The sequence below is a fragment of the Amblyraja radiata genome, chromosome 33 (assembly GCF_010909765.2).
Source record: "Amblyraja radiata isolate CabotCenter1 chromosome 33, sAmbRad1.1.pri, whole genome shotgun sequence".
Classification (NCBI taxonomy): Eukaryota; Metazoa; Chordata; class Chondrichthyes; order Rajiformes; family Rajidae; genus Amblyraja; species Amblyraja radiata.
In genome coordinates this window covers 12,562,712-12,579,586 of record NC_045988.1, presented here as the reverse complement: position 1 = coordinate 12,579,586, position 16,875 = coordinate 12,562,712, and the positions used below count along the sequence as shown (strand labels likewise).

At 41.0% G+C, this 16,875-nt stretch overlaps 1 protein-coding gene across 2 annotated transcripts in view; it reads left to right on the top strand.

Moving 5' to 3' along the window:
* The window catches only part of grik4 (glutamate ionotropic receptor kainate type subunit 4), a 101,025-nt gene that overhangs the window by 71,541 nt on the left and 12,609 nt on the right, over positions 1–16,875 (top strand). For both annotated transcript variants that reach the window (XM_033049576.1, XM_033049575.1), the window contains 3 exons: positions 2,280–2,393; positions 13,175–13,284; positions 13,616–13,789. In XM_033049576.1, coding sequence (XP_032905467.1) covers positions 2,280–2,393; positions 13,175–13,284; positions 13,616–13,789 — 398 coding nt within the window. The remainder of the gene's footprint in view (positions 1–2,279; positions 2,394–13,174; positions 13,285–13,615; positions 13,790–16,875) is intronic.

Below are 16,875 nucleotides of genomic sequence, written 5' to 3'. Positions count from 1 at the left end.
AATTAAGATTCACAATCCCATGGCGCAGGTTCATAAGAACAGTATAACTCAACCCATTATGAACTGTTGGTGCAAATCAGTTATAGCTTTAAAGCATAATTATAGGTGGGATGCATCAATGGAAATCTCCTCGCTATCCTATCCTATCCTATCCTTTCAGCTGTGTTCTGGTGTTGCAGGGACCTTGATCGGAATCACAACTGACTGCTTCCTTGCCATTTACTTTCTGATTTAGAAATGCCTTTTCCAGTTTCACTTTTTTAGATTATAGATGTTATTTTCATGTGCATAATAATTCATCTTGTGGTTTGGACTTCTCCTTTTCACAAAAATACATCATATATTGTAACTACAATTTTACAAATACAATGTTTACGTAATAGATCAAATGTATAACAGCATTGATTTTTTTTGGTTTCATCTTAAAAATGTACGAAAGAGATGCTTGCATATATCATGTGTTGCAAAAAACATGATAACGCAGTTGTCCAAAATTTGTGATCAAATTATTATGATGTGAGTGATACTGTGATCATTAATGCACAAACCAAACAGCTGGTTTTGAGGAAAAGTACCCCCTGCATTTTGAATCACAACAGGATTTTTCGTTGCATGACTCTGTTGTTGGTTTCATGAGGTTTCTCCACTTGTTCGCTAATTGACCCTTAAACCCGCCACTGTTGAGTGGTTAACAGCATCTACCCTTTTAATGCTGCAATAATTGACAATGACAGCCAATCAACCTTTCTTGCTCAGTGAGCGAATGATTAAATGAGTGGATTCTGAATCCTGCAGGTTGTGAACAAGTGGAGATTTTAAACAATGCCGAATTTTACCATTTAACTTTCTTCCTTTTACTGTCCTTTTTTCTCATTTAAATTCCTTCATCCTACCCTTGTTTAAGTTTTGCCACTGAATGCATTCCCCATCTCAGTCCCATCTATATTTGATTCTCAGTCCATGGTTATGGGGGTAGATTGTTTCCCCCCCCCCCCCCCTGACTTCCTCCACCACAGCTCTCACTTCCAGAACTTTTCTGGACCATATTTTATAATTAAACCAAGTCTAAGTATGGACATCTTTGAAATAGTTAGCTCGAACAAAATGGGGGCTGTTCTAATTGATGGGAAATATATATTAAGCTTGGTTGTTCTCGTATCTATCTTTCTTTTTAGTTTAGTTTAGAACTACAGTGTGGAAACTGTCCCTTCAGCCCACCAAGTCCGCACCAACCAGCGACTCCCGCACACTTACACTATCGCACACACACTAGGGACAAGTTACAATTATACCAAGCCAATTAACCTACAAACCTCTACGTCTTTGAAGAAACCAGAGATCGCTGAGAAAATGCAGGCTGTCTCACCACAGGCACAAAAACTGCACTGGTAGAACTGCTTTGACAACCAACAAGCTTCTACTCCCTGCCATTAACGGTTCAGTGGCTGTCAGCATCAGTATTGTAGAACCATTGAATGCTTGTGAATATTAGTAATATTAAGAAAAAACAAAATAGTGTTTGAAAAATTAAAATACTTCTTTACATTTATAAAGCAAAAAAGCACACAGCTGCACTAAATAATTTTTTTCATTAAAACTCACCTCAATTAATATAAAGATAACTCCTTGCCATTCTCCCATAAGACAATATCTCCCATTCATTTGAAAGGAGAGTATGGTTCTTGTGGCAGGTTTAGCCCAGCACAGGATGAGGGGTTGATCTTGTGGCCTGAGAACTGGAAGACACCCTGGACTTCACGAGGAACTGTGGCAGCCTTTAACACCGGTGGAGTGGGGGTGGAGTGTGGAAGATGCTACTGCTGGTTTAAATTGGCAGCAGTGCTGGAAATTGGAACTTCCTCTGTGATACACAGTTAAATCTCAGCATCAGCACTGGAATTGGGGAAGAAAATCTCCCACAACACTTCCCCTCAATTTGCAATTTCTGCTTTAGATGAAATCTGGTCTATTTGATGGGTAATGATTGAGTGCACGTGTATTTGCGTGTGTGTTTGTGAAAGAGAGAGAGTATGTAAGAAGGAACTGCAGATGCTGGTTTAAACTGAAGATAAACACAAAAAGCTGGAGTAACTCAGCAGGACAGGCAGCATCTCTGGAGAGAAGGAGTGGATGACGTGTCGGGTCGGGTCGCGACCATTTCTTCTCTCCAGAGATGCTCCCTGTCCCGCTGAGTTACTCCAGCTTTTTGTGTTTATTCTCTGTTTGTGTTGATCTTATTCAGTCCCCACTGACTTGCCTGCTTTTAATTTTATCCACAGAAAGCTGATCTGGCAGTAGCCGGCTTAACCATCACAGCTGAACGCGAGAAGGTCATAGATTTCTCCAAACCATTTATGACTCTTGGAATTAGTATTCTCTACCGAGTTCAAATGGTAAGAGACCAGCGGTCCTGTCACAGTGAAATATCCATGCAGTTTGCCTTCCTTTGCACCCTTCCTCAGGCAGTGATAGCCCCTGCTCCAATGTAGACTGGGTTAGTTGGTACCTTTTGTATGATGTATTAATGAGGGCCATCTGTCTCCTCTCGTGTACATAAAGATTCAGTGGTACTTTAAAAAAAGCTGGACAAATATATTTTCCTCAGCCATCCTTACTCTCTCCTCACTCTTTGTGGGGTCTTGCTGTGCATCCATTGACTGCTCGTTTCCATGTTGCCCTGGTGATGATACCATGGATGCAATTAGAGATGTTCTATAATTGTGTAAGGCATGAAATAAGTGAAAGTGTTTTGTTTCCTTTCTTTACTGAAATAGAACTGTAATGATAACTAGCAAAAAGTAAAAGGAATCTCTAGGGTAACCATATAACCATATGACAATTACAGCACGGAAACAGGCCATATCAGCCCTTCTCGTCCGTGCCGAACACTTACTCACACCTAGTAGACACACAATGCTGGAGTAACTCAGCGAGACAGGCAGCATTTCTAAAGAGAAGGAATGGGTGACGTTACGGGTCGAGAGCCTTCTTCAGACTCCAGCTTTTTGTGTTTGTCTTCGGTTTAAACCAGCGTCTGCAGTTCTTTCCTACAAAAGGAATCTCTAATTCTACATAGAGGTTTTTTTTTCATGAATGGCACATTTCCAACCCCAGCTCTGGAGAAATGTGACAGATGGAACATTTCATTGGAGGAACATTTGGGGACAGTGACCATAACATCGCTGTCAGGTTTGAAGCAATTTTGAAGAAGTAAAATGTGCAAAATGTTCTTCTGCGTGAAGGCTGGTGTCAGTGAGGTGAAAATAGATTTGGTTCTGGTCGATTAGAATCAGAAGGGCAGAAAAGACTGACTGAGCAAAGATAGTTTTGTTAGAGACCAGACACATTTCCACAGAAAGGAGAGGAAAGTTATTCAGAGCTACACCTCTTTGATGACATCAAAATTGAGCATGATAAACCTTTTTTTTCCCAGTGCTATGAGAGCTTCAAAGTAGCGACTGTAATGAACTCACACACTTATTGGGATAATTGTTCCGGATGGTTCATTGTTTAAGATGTTAGCAAGCGAGGCAGCTCGATAATTGCATCAATCAGTCTGCAGTTTGGCTTTGATGCCACAATTGCAATTTGCTAAAAATAACATTATCTCTTAATCCTACACAAGCTGAATACGTATTTAGGAGCAGAAAGGCATCCTTTCTCCTCATGCACTCCGTCTTCACATCATCATTTATTCAATAAAGGGATTGTTTATTATTGCATTTTTGTTGCTGGTTGATGTATTTTGATCGTTGTTTCAGTTTTCTACAGTTGTTTCAAGTTCCAAAAGTCTATAAGTAGCATTGAAGGAGTTTCTGTGACTTCCAGATAATACTAGTTGCAATCCCTAGCAAGGACCGATATATGGACCAGATTAGGAGAAGGTGTGGTGCAATGAGACCTGGGTGTGCTTGTACATCAGTCACTGAAAGTAAGCATGCAGGTACAGCAGGCAGGAGCAAGGAGGTCCTACTGCAGTTGTACAGGGCCCTGGTGAGACCGCACCTGGAGTATTGTGTGCAATTTTGGTCTCCTAATTTGAGAAAGGACATTATTGCTATTGAGGGAGTGCAGTGCAGGTTCACCAGGTTAATTCCCGGGATGGCGGGACTGACATATGATGAAAGAATGGGTCGACTGGGCTAGTATTCACTGGAATTTAGAAGGATGAGAGGGGATCTTATAGAAACATATTAAATTCTTAGAGGATTGGACAGGGTAGATGCAGGAAAAGTGTTCCCGATGTTGGGGGATTCCAGAGCAGGGGTCATAGTTTAAGAATAAGCGGTAGGCCATTTAGGACTGAGATGAGGAAAAACTTTTTCACCAAGAGAGTTATGAATCTGTGGAATTCTCTGCCACAGAAAGCAGTGGAGGCCAATTCACAGGATGTATTCAAGAGAGAGTTACAGTAGATTTAGCTCTTAGGGCTAAGGGAATCAAGGGATATGGGGGAAAAGCCAAAACGGGGTACTGAGTTTGTACCTTTTTACGCTTTGTTGTCCTGCAAGCCCAATTTCTCACTGTCGTCTAAACCCAAGATGCAGTCATTTCAGTTTGCATGGCATTGAACAGACATTGGTTAGTCGGTGCTTGTGTTGGAAACTGCAACATTTACCATCAGATCCATGGGTGCACAAAGAACCACCAGCTTCAGGCTGGAAAGGGTGAAATTCAAGCCACTTGAAATGAATGAACAGCATCACCATGCCAGGTCGACCACTGCAACTCTGACCCGGTACCACTGCCAGGACAATAAGCCTTCATGGCCAAGTTAAGACACTAACATTTATTAAATATATTTGGATTTGAAGGGTACAAGTTGCTGCCTAAAACGTGGCAACTCTTGTATAGGGACTCAGTGTGACCTACTATCTTACACTCTTATACTTAGTATGACGGTGCCTTATGTATAGTAGGATTGTCACTGAACTGCATGGGGAAAAAAAGAATTTCATTATACTTGGGTACATGTGCCAATAATGTACCATTGAATGCAGGCTTTCAGGTAGGCTTCCATTTCTCACACAAAGCAGCTTTAATGTGCCACTTTAAACATCGTAAAATATAGTGTCATAGCATTGTACAGAATGGAAACAGGCCCTTTGGTCCACTGGGATATACCGTCATATCTGTCCAAATGTCTTTTAAAGGTCGTCATTATAATCTGCTTCTATTGCATATAGAATAGCTCATATATTCTTTAAATAATTTCTTCTGATAAAGTTGAATTTATTAAGTGTGTTCCATTCAGAGTCTTCATATTTGTTGTCATGTTTTGGGTAAGAAAAATATTTTGTTTGTTTCTCTACGTTCAAAATAAAATGAATGTTGCCACTGATTTCCTCGTCAAATTAAAATATTAGTTCAGTGGTGATTGGGAGGGAAATTACCAAAAATGAAACATCTGAAATAATTCTGGATTAATGCATTAACTTAGCAAGTCTGAGCCACAGGAGTGAACAACTCTGCACCATGGTGGCTCTCTGCCAAATACAATTTGCAGTCGAAGATGAAGTGCAAACAACCGGAGGAATCTTTCAAGAAAATATAGTTTTCCAAAAGGTCAGTCTAGCAGTATACTGCAGACTGTGGCCTGACTTATTGCAGGTTCTGTACCAATACGCTGGGCAAATATACAGAAGGCATTTTACAACCTGCCAAAGGCAAATATGCAATGTTACCGAATTGGAAGGGGCCAGAGCAGGTCCCTAGCTAGTCAGATGAACCATGAATAATCGGCAACGAACTATGCTGCAGAATTTCCGTGCAGGTTGCTACATTGACTGCAACTCACTGCGTGGTCCATATTGGTCCAAGTTGCCGGACCAATACCATAGAAAGACAAAATACATTGGAGTAACTCAGCGGGTGAGGCAGCATCCTGAAGATGGATAGGTGTCATTTCGGTTCAGGACCCTTTTTCAGACTGAAGAACAAACAGTTTGAAGAAGAGTCCCAACCTGAAACGTCACCTATCCATGTTCTCCAAAAATGCTGCCTTACCCGCTGAGTTACTCCAGCATATTGGGCCTTTCCTTAGAAAAATAGCATCTGCAGTTCCTTGTTTCTACTGAATACTATTGTATCTGATCCTTAGCTAGAATGAGGTTGTAGATTTTCAATTTAAAACTTTAGGTTAGGTATGCAATCTGTTTATTTTATTTCAATTTGGGATTGTTTTAATTAATTAACATTGTCATGAGTACTTTGTTTTTATTTTTAATACATTTCCTACATTTTTCAACACTTTCAAAATATCGCTGATCATCGGAGGTATTTAAATGGAATAAGGTTTTCTGAAGCGCAATTCATCAGCAGTGTGTTGGGAGCTGGGTGGCAATAAAATATTTTGTGCAATTGTGGGGCTAATGCAGACAGTCGTCACAGGGTATGGGTTGGGAACAGGATGAACTGGCCCAATGGTACACCCACTGACAAAGGTGCACTAGAAAATTAGCTGAGTAGTTCAATATCAAATCACTTTGTCCTCCATTTGCCTTTATTTTTTATAGTCAGAAGTTGCCCAGTGTAGGAGAGTACATAACACAGCAAGGAAAACTGACATAGAACAAGCTCCTATAATAGGAAAGGACTTGAGCCATTGAGCCCTTCAAGGCAGCAGAGGAGCACATTCATTTTGATGGTCTAACTGTTCATCGTCGTTTATGCTTAGCTGCATAGTTTACACTAATGCTTTCATACACAAATCTGCCCAAGTTTAATAATTCATGGAATGGCAATACAATATTTAAGTGGCCATGCACACTTATCAGATCATAATGTTGCTTCTCCTTTTATGCATGATACGATCGAAGTAACAACATTGTTTTGGAGCAGAGCAAAATATATTTAGCAACAAGTGTTTCATTGAGTGCTCAAAAGGATACAAAATGCTGGAGTCTAACTCAGCAGTCAGGCAGCATCTCTGGAGAACATGGGTAGATGATGTGTATGAAAGAATTGCCAGATGGTAGTTGAAACCAAAGATAGACACAAAATACTTGAGTAACTCAGAAGGAATGGGTGACGTTTCGGGTTGAGACCCTTCTTCAGCCTGACGTATATGGGTGGGTGATGTGTCGGGTTGAGACCCTCTTCATACTTTGAATCTAAGGACGGGTCTCGACCCGAAACATCACCTTATCATACTCTCCTGAAATGCTGCCTAACCTGTTGAATTATTCCAGCACTTTGTGTCCTTTTTGTGTATAAAGAGAGCTCTCTGGAGCTTAACATCTCCAAGACCAAGGAGCTGTGTTGTGGGGGGAGGCGAACATCTTCCCCCCCAACCTCTTTTTGAACCTCTGAGGCTGAATGGGCAGACAGTTGAGCAGGTAGAGGCCTTTAGATACCTGGGCACAGAGATTGACACCCGCCTGTCCTTCTCCCAGCACACAGACTCTGTGTACAAGAAGGCACAGCAACGCCTGTTCCTGCTGAGGAAACTCAGGAGCTTTGATGTCAGACAGGACATTTTAACAGCTGTCTATAAATCACTTACAGAATCTGTACTCACCTTTAACATCACATCCTGGTTCACCCTCACCTCTGTCAAAGACAAATCAAAGCTTTCCCGGATCATTAATCAAGCAAGCAAAATAACTGGCAAAACTCAAATCAATTATCAGTACTCCACACCCAGGCAGTTAAAAGGAAAGCCAACCTCATTACACAGGATCCCACCCACCCCCTGCACAAGTCCTTCCAACTTCTGCCATCAGGCCGCCGATATAAAGTCCCCCTATCCAAGAAAAACATCCACAAAAACTCATACATACCCATTGCCATAAACAGTTTAAATAAAAAATGAACAAGGGACAAATTAACCCTGATGCACTGTCACTTTACACGTATCCACAACTTTTATCTTGTCTATATTTACAGTTTTTAATCTTTATACTTGCTTTTAAGATCTATACACACTGTGTGTGCTCGCAGAAATCTGTGTTGTATGACTGCTTATCAGTACATTGTCCTGGTTGTATGTTGAGCCACGTCAAAGAAGATTTTCTGTTACGACAGACAATAAAATTTTCTGAATCTGAATCTGAATCTGAAACCAGCATCTGCAATTCCTTTCTACATTTTCATTGAGTGCTGTTATGATTTAACACAGGTACTGAAATGATACAGCTATTTCTTAGCAGTGATGAAGATAATTGGAATCAGGGACATACTGAGGTTTATAGACTAGGAATGATAAAAGTAGAATAATTTATGAGTAGGTACATGTGGCTAAAAAGCAACAGTGTCCATGAAATGGTCAAGAGTTTCTTCAACTCCCCTGGAGATTTACTATGAAGGAGAGCTTCAGAAAAAACATACTGTCACTGTTCTCTACCTCCCTGTAGCTGAAATCGCTAATTAGCTCTCTTGTTGATTCCAGTGTTGAGCCATCAGATCCAGGAGCCTAGGATTTGTAGGTAGATATGATCTTTATATCCTCTAACTCATCATTAATTTCCTTATATTTTGCCTTCACTACAATTAACCAAGAATTAATTCTGCTCCTACTCTTATCAACTTGCACAATTGCCAAGATGAATCAGCAGAACAAAGAAAATGGTATGAGTTAAGTCTGGGTGGGCAGAAATCATTTAGAATTAGTGAGACAGAGAGGGAATTAAACTTGCATCCTTTCTTGGCATGTCATGGATACAGTGCCCTCTAATCTGGTGCCAGCACTGTGTCCTCAACTTCATCCACGTCTCCCAGCGCGTGAAATGTCTCCCCGCAACTCTCTGGCTGGATCATTAATTACCCGCCTTTTCCTTTAGTTTAATGTCACGTAGACCGAGGTACAGTGAAAAGCTTTTGTGTGCTAACCAGTCAGTGGAAATATTATACATGATTACAATCGAGCCATCCACAGTGTACAGATACGGGATAAAGGAAATAACGTTTAGTGCAAGATAAAGCCCAGTAACGTCTAATTAAAGATAGTCCGAGGGTCTCCAATGAGGTTGATATTAGCTCAGGACCGTACTCTAGTTGTTGCTGGGATAGTTCAGTTGTTGGATAACACCTGGAAATAAACTGACCCCTGTACATGACCATTGTACATGTTACTATTGTGTCAGTGATGATTGAACAAAGATTGATAATTAAGTGTCTTTCACAGGACAGGAAGGGACTTAAAAGTCCTCCATAAGGTGGCACAGTGGCACGGGAGTAGAGTTGCTGCCTTACAGCGCCAGAAACGCGGGTTCAATCCTGACTCCGGTTGCTGGCTGTACGAAGTTTGTACGTTCTCCTCGTGACCTGCATGCCATTTCTCCGGGATCTCCGGTTTCCTCCCTCACGCCAAAGATGTACAGGTTTGCAGGTTGATTGGCTTGATATAATTGTAAATTGTCCCTAGTATGTGTAGGATAGTGTTGGTGTGCGGGGATCGCTGGTCGACGTGGGCCGAAGGGCATGTTTCCACACTGTATCTCTGAACTAAACTAAAAACTGAACTGTTGAGAAAAAAGCAGATGATGGACAAAGTAAAGAGAAGGTGAAACACTGGCGAAGTTGATGACAAATATATGAAGCTGGAATCCAACCATGTCCCTTGGAATTAGATCTCATGTTCCTGTGTCTTGTCTGTACGGAGTTTGTGTGTTCTCCCAGTGTCCTGCGGGGATTTTCGCCAAGATCTTCAATTTCCACCCACACTCCAAAGACGTACAGGGTCGTAGGTTAAGGGCCTGTCCCACTGTACGAGGTAATTCAAGAGCTCTCCCGAGTTTAAAAAAAATCTAACTCGTGGTAAGTACGTAGAATGTACGTAGCGGCTATGTCGGAGCTCATGGATGTCTCGTAGCGGCTCGTAATGCTAACGGCAGGTACTCGGGAAATGCGGTAACTCGTGAAGTTTTTTCAGCGAGAGCCCCGAGTACCTACGAACTGCTATTACCGTAATTCTCTGAGTTCGAATCAGGGGAAACTCGGGAGAACTCTTGAATTACCTCGTACAGTGGGACAGGCCCTTTAATTGGCTAGGTATAAAAATGTTATTAAAAAATTGTCCCCAATGCATGCAGGGTAGTGTTAATGTGCAAGTATTGCTCATTGGTGCTGACTCGGTGGGCCGAAGGGCCTGTTTCCGCGCTGTATCTCTAAACTAAACTAAACCTGGTCAGCTTAGTGAGGCGATGCAGCAGGGTTTTAATGTAGAGAATTGTGACAACGTGGAATATCCAACTGAATAGAGAGGGAAGCTGAATCAGTAACTAGTCAAGTAGTTGTGAAAGAAAATTAATATGTGTCTAATGGGACTGGAAATAAAATTTCTTCTAGCTTTAAGTGATGGCGTAACAGTGATTAATTTACTAGACAGACGTCCAGGCAGCTACACTGAGTGGTTGACTCCCAGGACAACAGCTACGGAATTTAAATTAACGTAATTAAGTAAATCTGGAATGATATAACAGTAATCATGATACCACCAGATTGTTGTAAAACCCCATCTGGCTCATTAGCCTTCTTACCTGTCTGGTCTCTGTAGCTCTGGACCCACCAATATTGTTGATGCTCAACTTAGGGGCTATAAAGGATGGACAATAAATGTTGGTCTTGTCAGCAGTGTTCATATCCCATGAAGGTATAACTGTAAAAGAATGAAGTGCAGCTCAGATTCCTCCTCTAGTCCACAAAAGCATTACAAGGGTTGAAAACCAATGAGCACTGGTACAGGTATACTTTTACATTGATTCTTTTTTTTGTAGTTTGAAACCGCGGTTGGGATTGGCAAGAATGCAATGAACAGAAATGTGGAAATTATTTATAAAGGGAGCACACGGTGAACAGTTGCATTCATCTTTGCAGTCCCACTCAATTTCTATGAACACCGAGTTATTGATAACTACTTATTGACAAGATATTTAGTGTTAATTATGGTAGACACTGACTTTTAACAGTTTTTTACTTTCGGTAAAAAAATCTTTGTTTCATTAATAATAATGAAGTGATCTTTTTTCGATGTTTCTGTGCCATTTGTATAAACCAAGGAGATATGGCTAGTATTGGGAACCAGAGTAAGGCCAGGATATTAAACAACTTAACTCACTGCTTAATGACCAACTGCTTTTCATAAATTGGTATAAAGAGGCACAGGATTGCTGGATGAGAGTACTTTTCCAAAATACATAAAAGCCAGAGACGTGATGTCAAGTATCCCGACAGGCTTCTGGAGTATGCTACGCTAGAGAAAGACAGGGTCATCAACATTATAATGCAGTATAATGTGGATAAATGTGAGGAAAGTAGACTTTTATCTGAATGGTGGCCGATTAGGAAAAGGGGAGATGCAACGAGACCTGGGTGTCATGGTACACCAGTCATTGAAAGTAGGCATGCAGGTGCAGCAGGCAGTGAAGAAAGCGAATCGTATGCTAGCATTCATAGCAAAAGGATTTGAGTATAGGAGCAGGGAGGTTCTACTGCAGTTGTACAGGGTGTTGGTGAGACCACACTTGGAGTATTGCGTACAGTTTTGGTCTCCTAATTTGAGAAAAGACACTCTTGCCATAGAGGGAGTACAGAGAAGGTTCACCAGACTGATTCCTGGGATGTCAGGACTTTCATATGAAGAAAGACTGGATAGACTCGGCTTGTAATCGCTAGAATTTAGAAGATTGAGGGGGGATCTTATAGAAACTTACAAAATTCTTAAGGGGTTGGACAGGCTAGATGCAGGAAGATTGTTCCCGATGTTGGGGAAGTCCAGGACAAGGGGTCACAGCTTAAGGATAAGGGGGAAATCTTTTAGGACCGAGACCGAGAAAAACATTTTTCACACAGAGAGTGGTGAATCTCTGGAATTCTCTGCCACAGAAGGTAGTTGAGGCCAGTTCATTGGCTATATTTAAGAGGGAGTTAGATGTGGCCCTTGTGGCTAAAGGGATCAGGGGGTATGGAGAGAAGGCAGGTACAGGATACTGAGTTAGATGATCAGCCATGATCATATTGAATGGCGGTGCAGGCTCGAAGGGCCGGATGGCCTACTCCTGCACCTAATTTCTATGTTTCTATTCCAAATTCTCCTCGGGCAAGTAATCCAGATGAACATGGAGACAGCTCATGTCACAATACTATAATGAGCAAGGATTACAAAGGAAACGAGGAAACTATATAAATGCCGCAGTTCCCTTACGGTACATGTCTACACATTACACAAACCGTATGTACCATCGACAAAGTGTATTGCAGATACTTAGTTCAGCTACTCCGACACCAACTCCCAAACCCAGAACCTCTACACTCAAGATGGCAAGAACAAAAAATGCATGGGTACATCACCATTTGTAGATTCTCCTTCTATTAAAGGCCCTGTCCCATTTTCCCGAGTTACACTCGAACTCTCCCGGGTTTTCCCTTTGATTCGAACTCGGGGGATTACGGTAATAGCCATTCGCAGTTACTCGGGGCTATTTTTTTAACTCGTGGACATTTTTCACATTGTTGAAAAAACGTCCCGGCTTACCTGATGCCCCGAGTTCCTACGGCTGGCATTACGAGCCGCTACGAAACATCTATGGACTCTTACAGCCTCCTACGAGCTCACTACCAACATTCCCCGAGTTCGAATCAAGGGGAAAACTCGGGAGAGTTCGTGAATAACTCGAAAAAGTGGGACAGGGCCTTAAGGCACACAGATCTAACTGAAAAACATATCACCATCCCTTCAGCACCTCTGGGTCAAAATCTTGGAACTCCCTGCCCAAACACATATGGAATACATTCACAAGAATGACTCAAGCTGTTCAGAATCATATCTCAGGGACAATTGAGGATAAGCAATAAATGCTCATTTCCTAACAAATAAAGCAGTAAAGGGCATAGAAACTATGGAATCATTCTTGATACGAAGGCAGTAGTGGCAGGCATGTTCAAATTGAATGAAGTGTGACATTGTCTTCAGGGGGGAGATAAGCACTGTCCTTGAGTAGAATTGCAGCAGATTAACTAGTTAAGGTAATCAAATAATAATAAAAAAACATTAATTTGAATGTAAACCAATTAACCAGCCACCAGATGATGTCTATGTACTGTTTAAAGTTGTGAGAATTTGCGTTTCATCCTTGTTCCTCATGCTTGTTGCTCTGTATGTTGTTTACTGTTATTCCTGCTCTTGTGTAGTGCTACTTCCCCATGCCAATTATGTCCTTTCCTTACTGTATTTCAGGGTAGGAAACCTGGTTATTTTTCCTTCCTGGACCCTTTCTCTCCTGGTGTTTGGCTCTTCATGGTGCTTGCCTATCTTGCAGTCAGTTGTGTTCTCTTCCTTGTAGCCAGGTATAGTCACTTGGGACTCCTGTGAAACCATTGTTTGTTTTAAGTTCTGTATGTACATGAGCATGTTGATGCATTTATTATTGTTTGCAAATCCTAATGTTGGTTAAAGCAGCCGATCTAATTAAATCACATCTAATAAAACAAATGCAAAGGAGCTTAATAATTTGTATAGATTTGAGGGTTGTTTTTAGCTAGTAACGAAGGAAACTCAGAATTTGCTGCTGTCCTGTAATAAAACTGATGGCTTTTGACTAGTTTGATACTAAACAATGTTTGATACACATTCTTAATGGGACTCTCCGTATTTTAGATGAAATGATTTCTTTTGCAGGTTATCTCCGTATGAGTGGTATAACCCCCAGCCTTGCTTCAAAGGAAAATGCAACGTGTTGGTGAATCAATACTCATTAGGGAACAGTCTTTGGTTTCCAGTGGGTGGCTTCATGCAGCAAGGATCAGAGATTATGCCCCGAGCAGTTTCTACACGCTGTGTTAGTGGAGTATGGTAAGAAAGATAGCACCTGTTAAATATAATCTTGGAACATATTGTATCTGGCAAAGTGCTCTTCAGAGATGTTTATCAGCCACTATTGTTTAAGTAAAACTGTTTTGTCAGGTTCTAAACAGGCAGCTTTGATTCCCACAGATATTTTAATATTTAAGTTAAAATAATTATTTGGAACCTTGTTTCAGTAATAGAAATTCAAATATTGCTGGTGCAGCAGTGAAAAGGGAAATATGGGACTCGGGGATGGGAGATGAATGCATGGAGGAGGGGGAAAGAAACAGGCCTGCTACGACTGCCATGATACTCTTATCCCAGCCACCCCCCACCACAGTGCGCACACATTTCTCTCACCATTGCCCCTCTCTGTAAAGTCACCCCACTCCTTTCCCCATACCTCCCAGATGGGGTCCCACATTTCTCTTTTATGCCCCCTTCTTTCCCCTCCTTCCTGTCCCCTTCCATCCAATGTTTCCTTTTCACCTCACACTTTTGTCACTTGTTCCAGCCATCTGCCAATCAGCTCCCCTTCCCAGCATCCACCTATTACTTGCCAAGTTTTGCCCACCCCCACCTCCCTTTTCCACTTTTCTCCCCCCACCCCCTCCCCCCTTTTCATCGGTGTGAAGAAACGTTATCCATTTTCAAGAGAGAGTGTGATTTAGCTCTTAGGGCTAAAGGAATCAAGGGATATGGGGAAAAACAGGAACGGGGTACTGATTTTAGATGATCAGCAATGATCATATTGAATGGTGGTGCTGGCTCAAAGGGCCGAATGGCCTATTCCTGCACCTATTTTTCCATGTTTCTATTCCCTCTATGCTGCTCTGACATGCTGAATTCCTCCAGCATTTTTTTTGCTCAAGATTCCAGCATCTGCAGTTTCTTATATATTCCTTGCGAATAATGAATAAAGTTATTAAAAGTAAAGTTTCCATGTATGTAGAATATTTTAAATTGCAGACTGAGCGTGGAATGAAGATTGGACGTTGATGGAAAATGCCATTGAATGAGAAAAATGTAACCTATAATGGGAAAGAGGGACTGAATTAGAAAGTAAATATTGAATGGAAGAGTTGTACAGCTTTCTCTTCACATTAGGGACATAGGAGTTAACTGTTTAATGTATCAGACTGCCAGATAACCACAATAGACACAAGTAGGTTTCCAGGCATTGTTGCTGTTTTTATTATGACCCAGGCTGCACCCTATGTTGAGTGGTGTGTCTGAGCTTAGTATAAGTATCGTGCTGTCCTTGTGTTCTTGAAGATGAAAATTGGCAGGGCAACAAAATGGGTGGAATCACATCTTCTCGCTGCCAGGACAGATTTAATGAGACACCTTGAGATAGTGTGTACAAGCTTTCAAAAAGTGATAAAATACAACAAAGGCAAACGTGCTATCAAAATGAAAGTCTACAAGATTAAAGGAGAGGCAGCACTGATATGAAATTGGTTGATAGAAAAGAACTGATAACTGTGAATAGATGTTTTCAGACTGGGGAGAAGTGTACAGAAGTTACTGAAAAGACAGAATGACTTTTTACAAGCATTGCCAACCTGTCCTTGGGCATACGGGGCTTAATTACAAAGTTTGGACATAATGACGTAAGGAGGATAATAACATTCTTCAAGTGCACATTGACTAAGGGGTAAAATTGGCCGATGCAGGCCAAATGTAATTTAATGCATAGAGGATTGATGTGATTAATTTTGGAAGGAATAATAAAAACCAAATAAGTAAAGTGAAACAATTTTAAGACGGATAGGGGAAGAGAGAGGCCTAAGGGTATATGTAGTGTTGAAATTCCCATTCATACATACCTTTAGTACCTTCAGATTTGACTATTCCAGTGGTGTATGGTGGTACAAAGTTTCTGTTACTAGACAAACAGCCACAGGCTTATGCCATTGGTCTTGAGGGGTAAGTTTTCCAATTGCAAAATTAATTTAAATATATTGCCAATATCACCAGTGATTGAATAAATAAAAATAATCTTTATGGTAGCAGATTAAGTTGATAAACCTGTGTAAAAAGGATTATGAAGAAACAATGCTTAAATTAAAGTGCAATCTTCGGAAAGAAATAACAATAGCTATGAAACCTCCGAACTGACAACAACCCGTCAGATTCACTAATGTCATTCAAAGTAGGTAAATCTGCTATCCATTCCAAATTCGAACATCTAGTAATTCTTCACTGTCTCCACCATTCAATGAGAATTGAGTGGACAATAAATGCCAATATTGCCAGTGATTGAATAAATACAAATAATCTTTATGGCATCAGAGTAATTAAGTTGATAAACTTGTGTAAAAACGATTTTGAAGAAACAATGCCTCTTCCATACCAGAGTGATGCCACATGCTAACCAGAGGAACAGTGGCCCATATTCTGCTTGGGTAACTTACAACCCAACGGCATGAACAATTAATTTTCCAATTTTGGGTAACAACCCTTCACCCTTTTTTTCCCTCTCTCTTCCCTGTGCACAACCATTTCTCCTACTAGCCCATCCCTGTTCTCCAGCCCCCATCCCCTTCCACCTATATCCCATCCTCTGGCTTCACATTTCACTCCTCTCTTTATCGGACACCCTTTTGTCCTCCTTTTATTTCTAACCTTTGTCCCCTCATCTGCCAATCAAACCCCCTTCACCTGTATCCATGTATCACTTGCCAGACTTTGTCCTGATCCCACCTCTTTCCCAGCTTTCTCTCCCCTACCATAATCAGTCTCAGGAAGGATCCCGACTCAAAATGTGGCTTATCCATGTTCTCCAGGGATGCTGCCTGTTACTGCAGCACATTGTGTTTTGATAAAAGTATTAGTGATTGTGTAGAGCACAAAAGTAAGGAAATTATATCAAACTGTAGTAAATACTGGTTAGGCTTCTGATGGAGCCTGTTTTTCACAATTATAGAATTCATATTTTAGGAATGATATCAGGGTCTTATTTTGTTTATTGTCACGTGTACTGAGGTACAGTGAAAAGCTTTTTTGTTGCATGCTATCCAGTTGGCGAAAAGATAATACATAATTACAATCAAGCTGTCCACAGTGTACAGATACATGAAAAAGGGTAT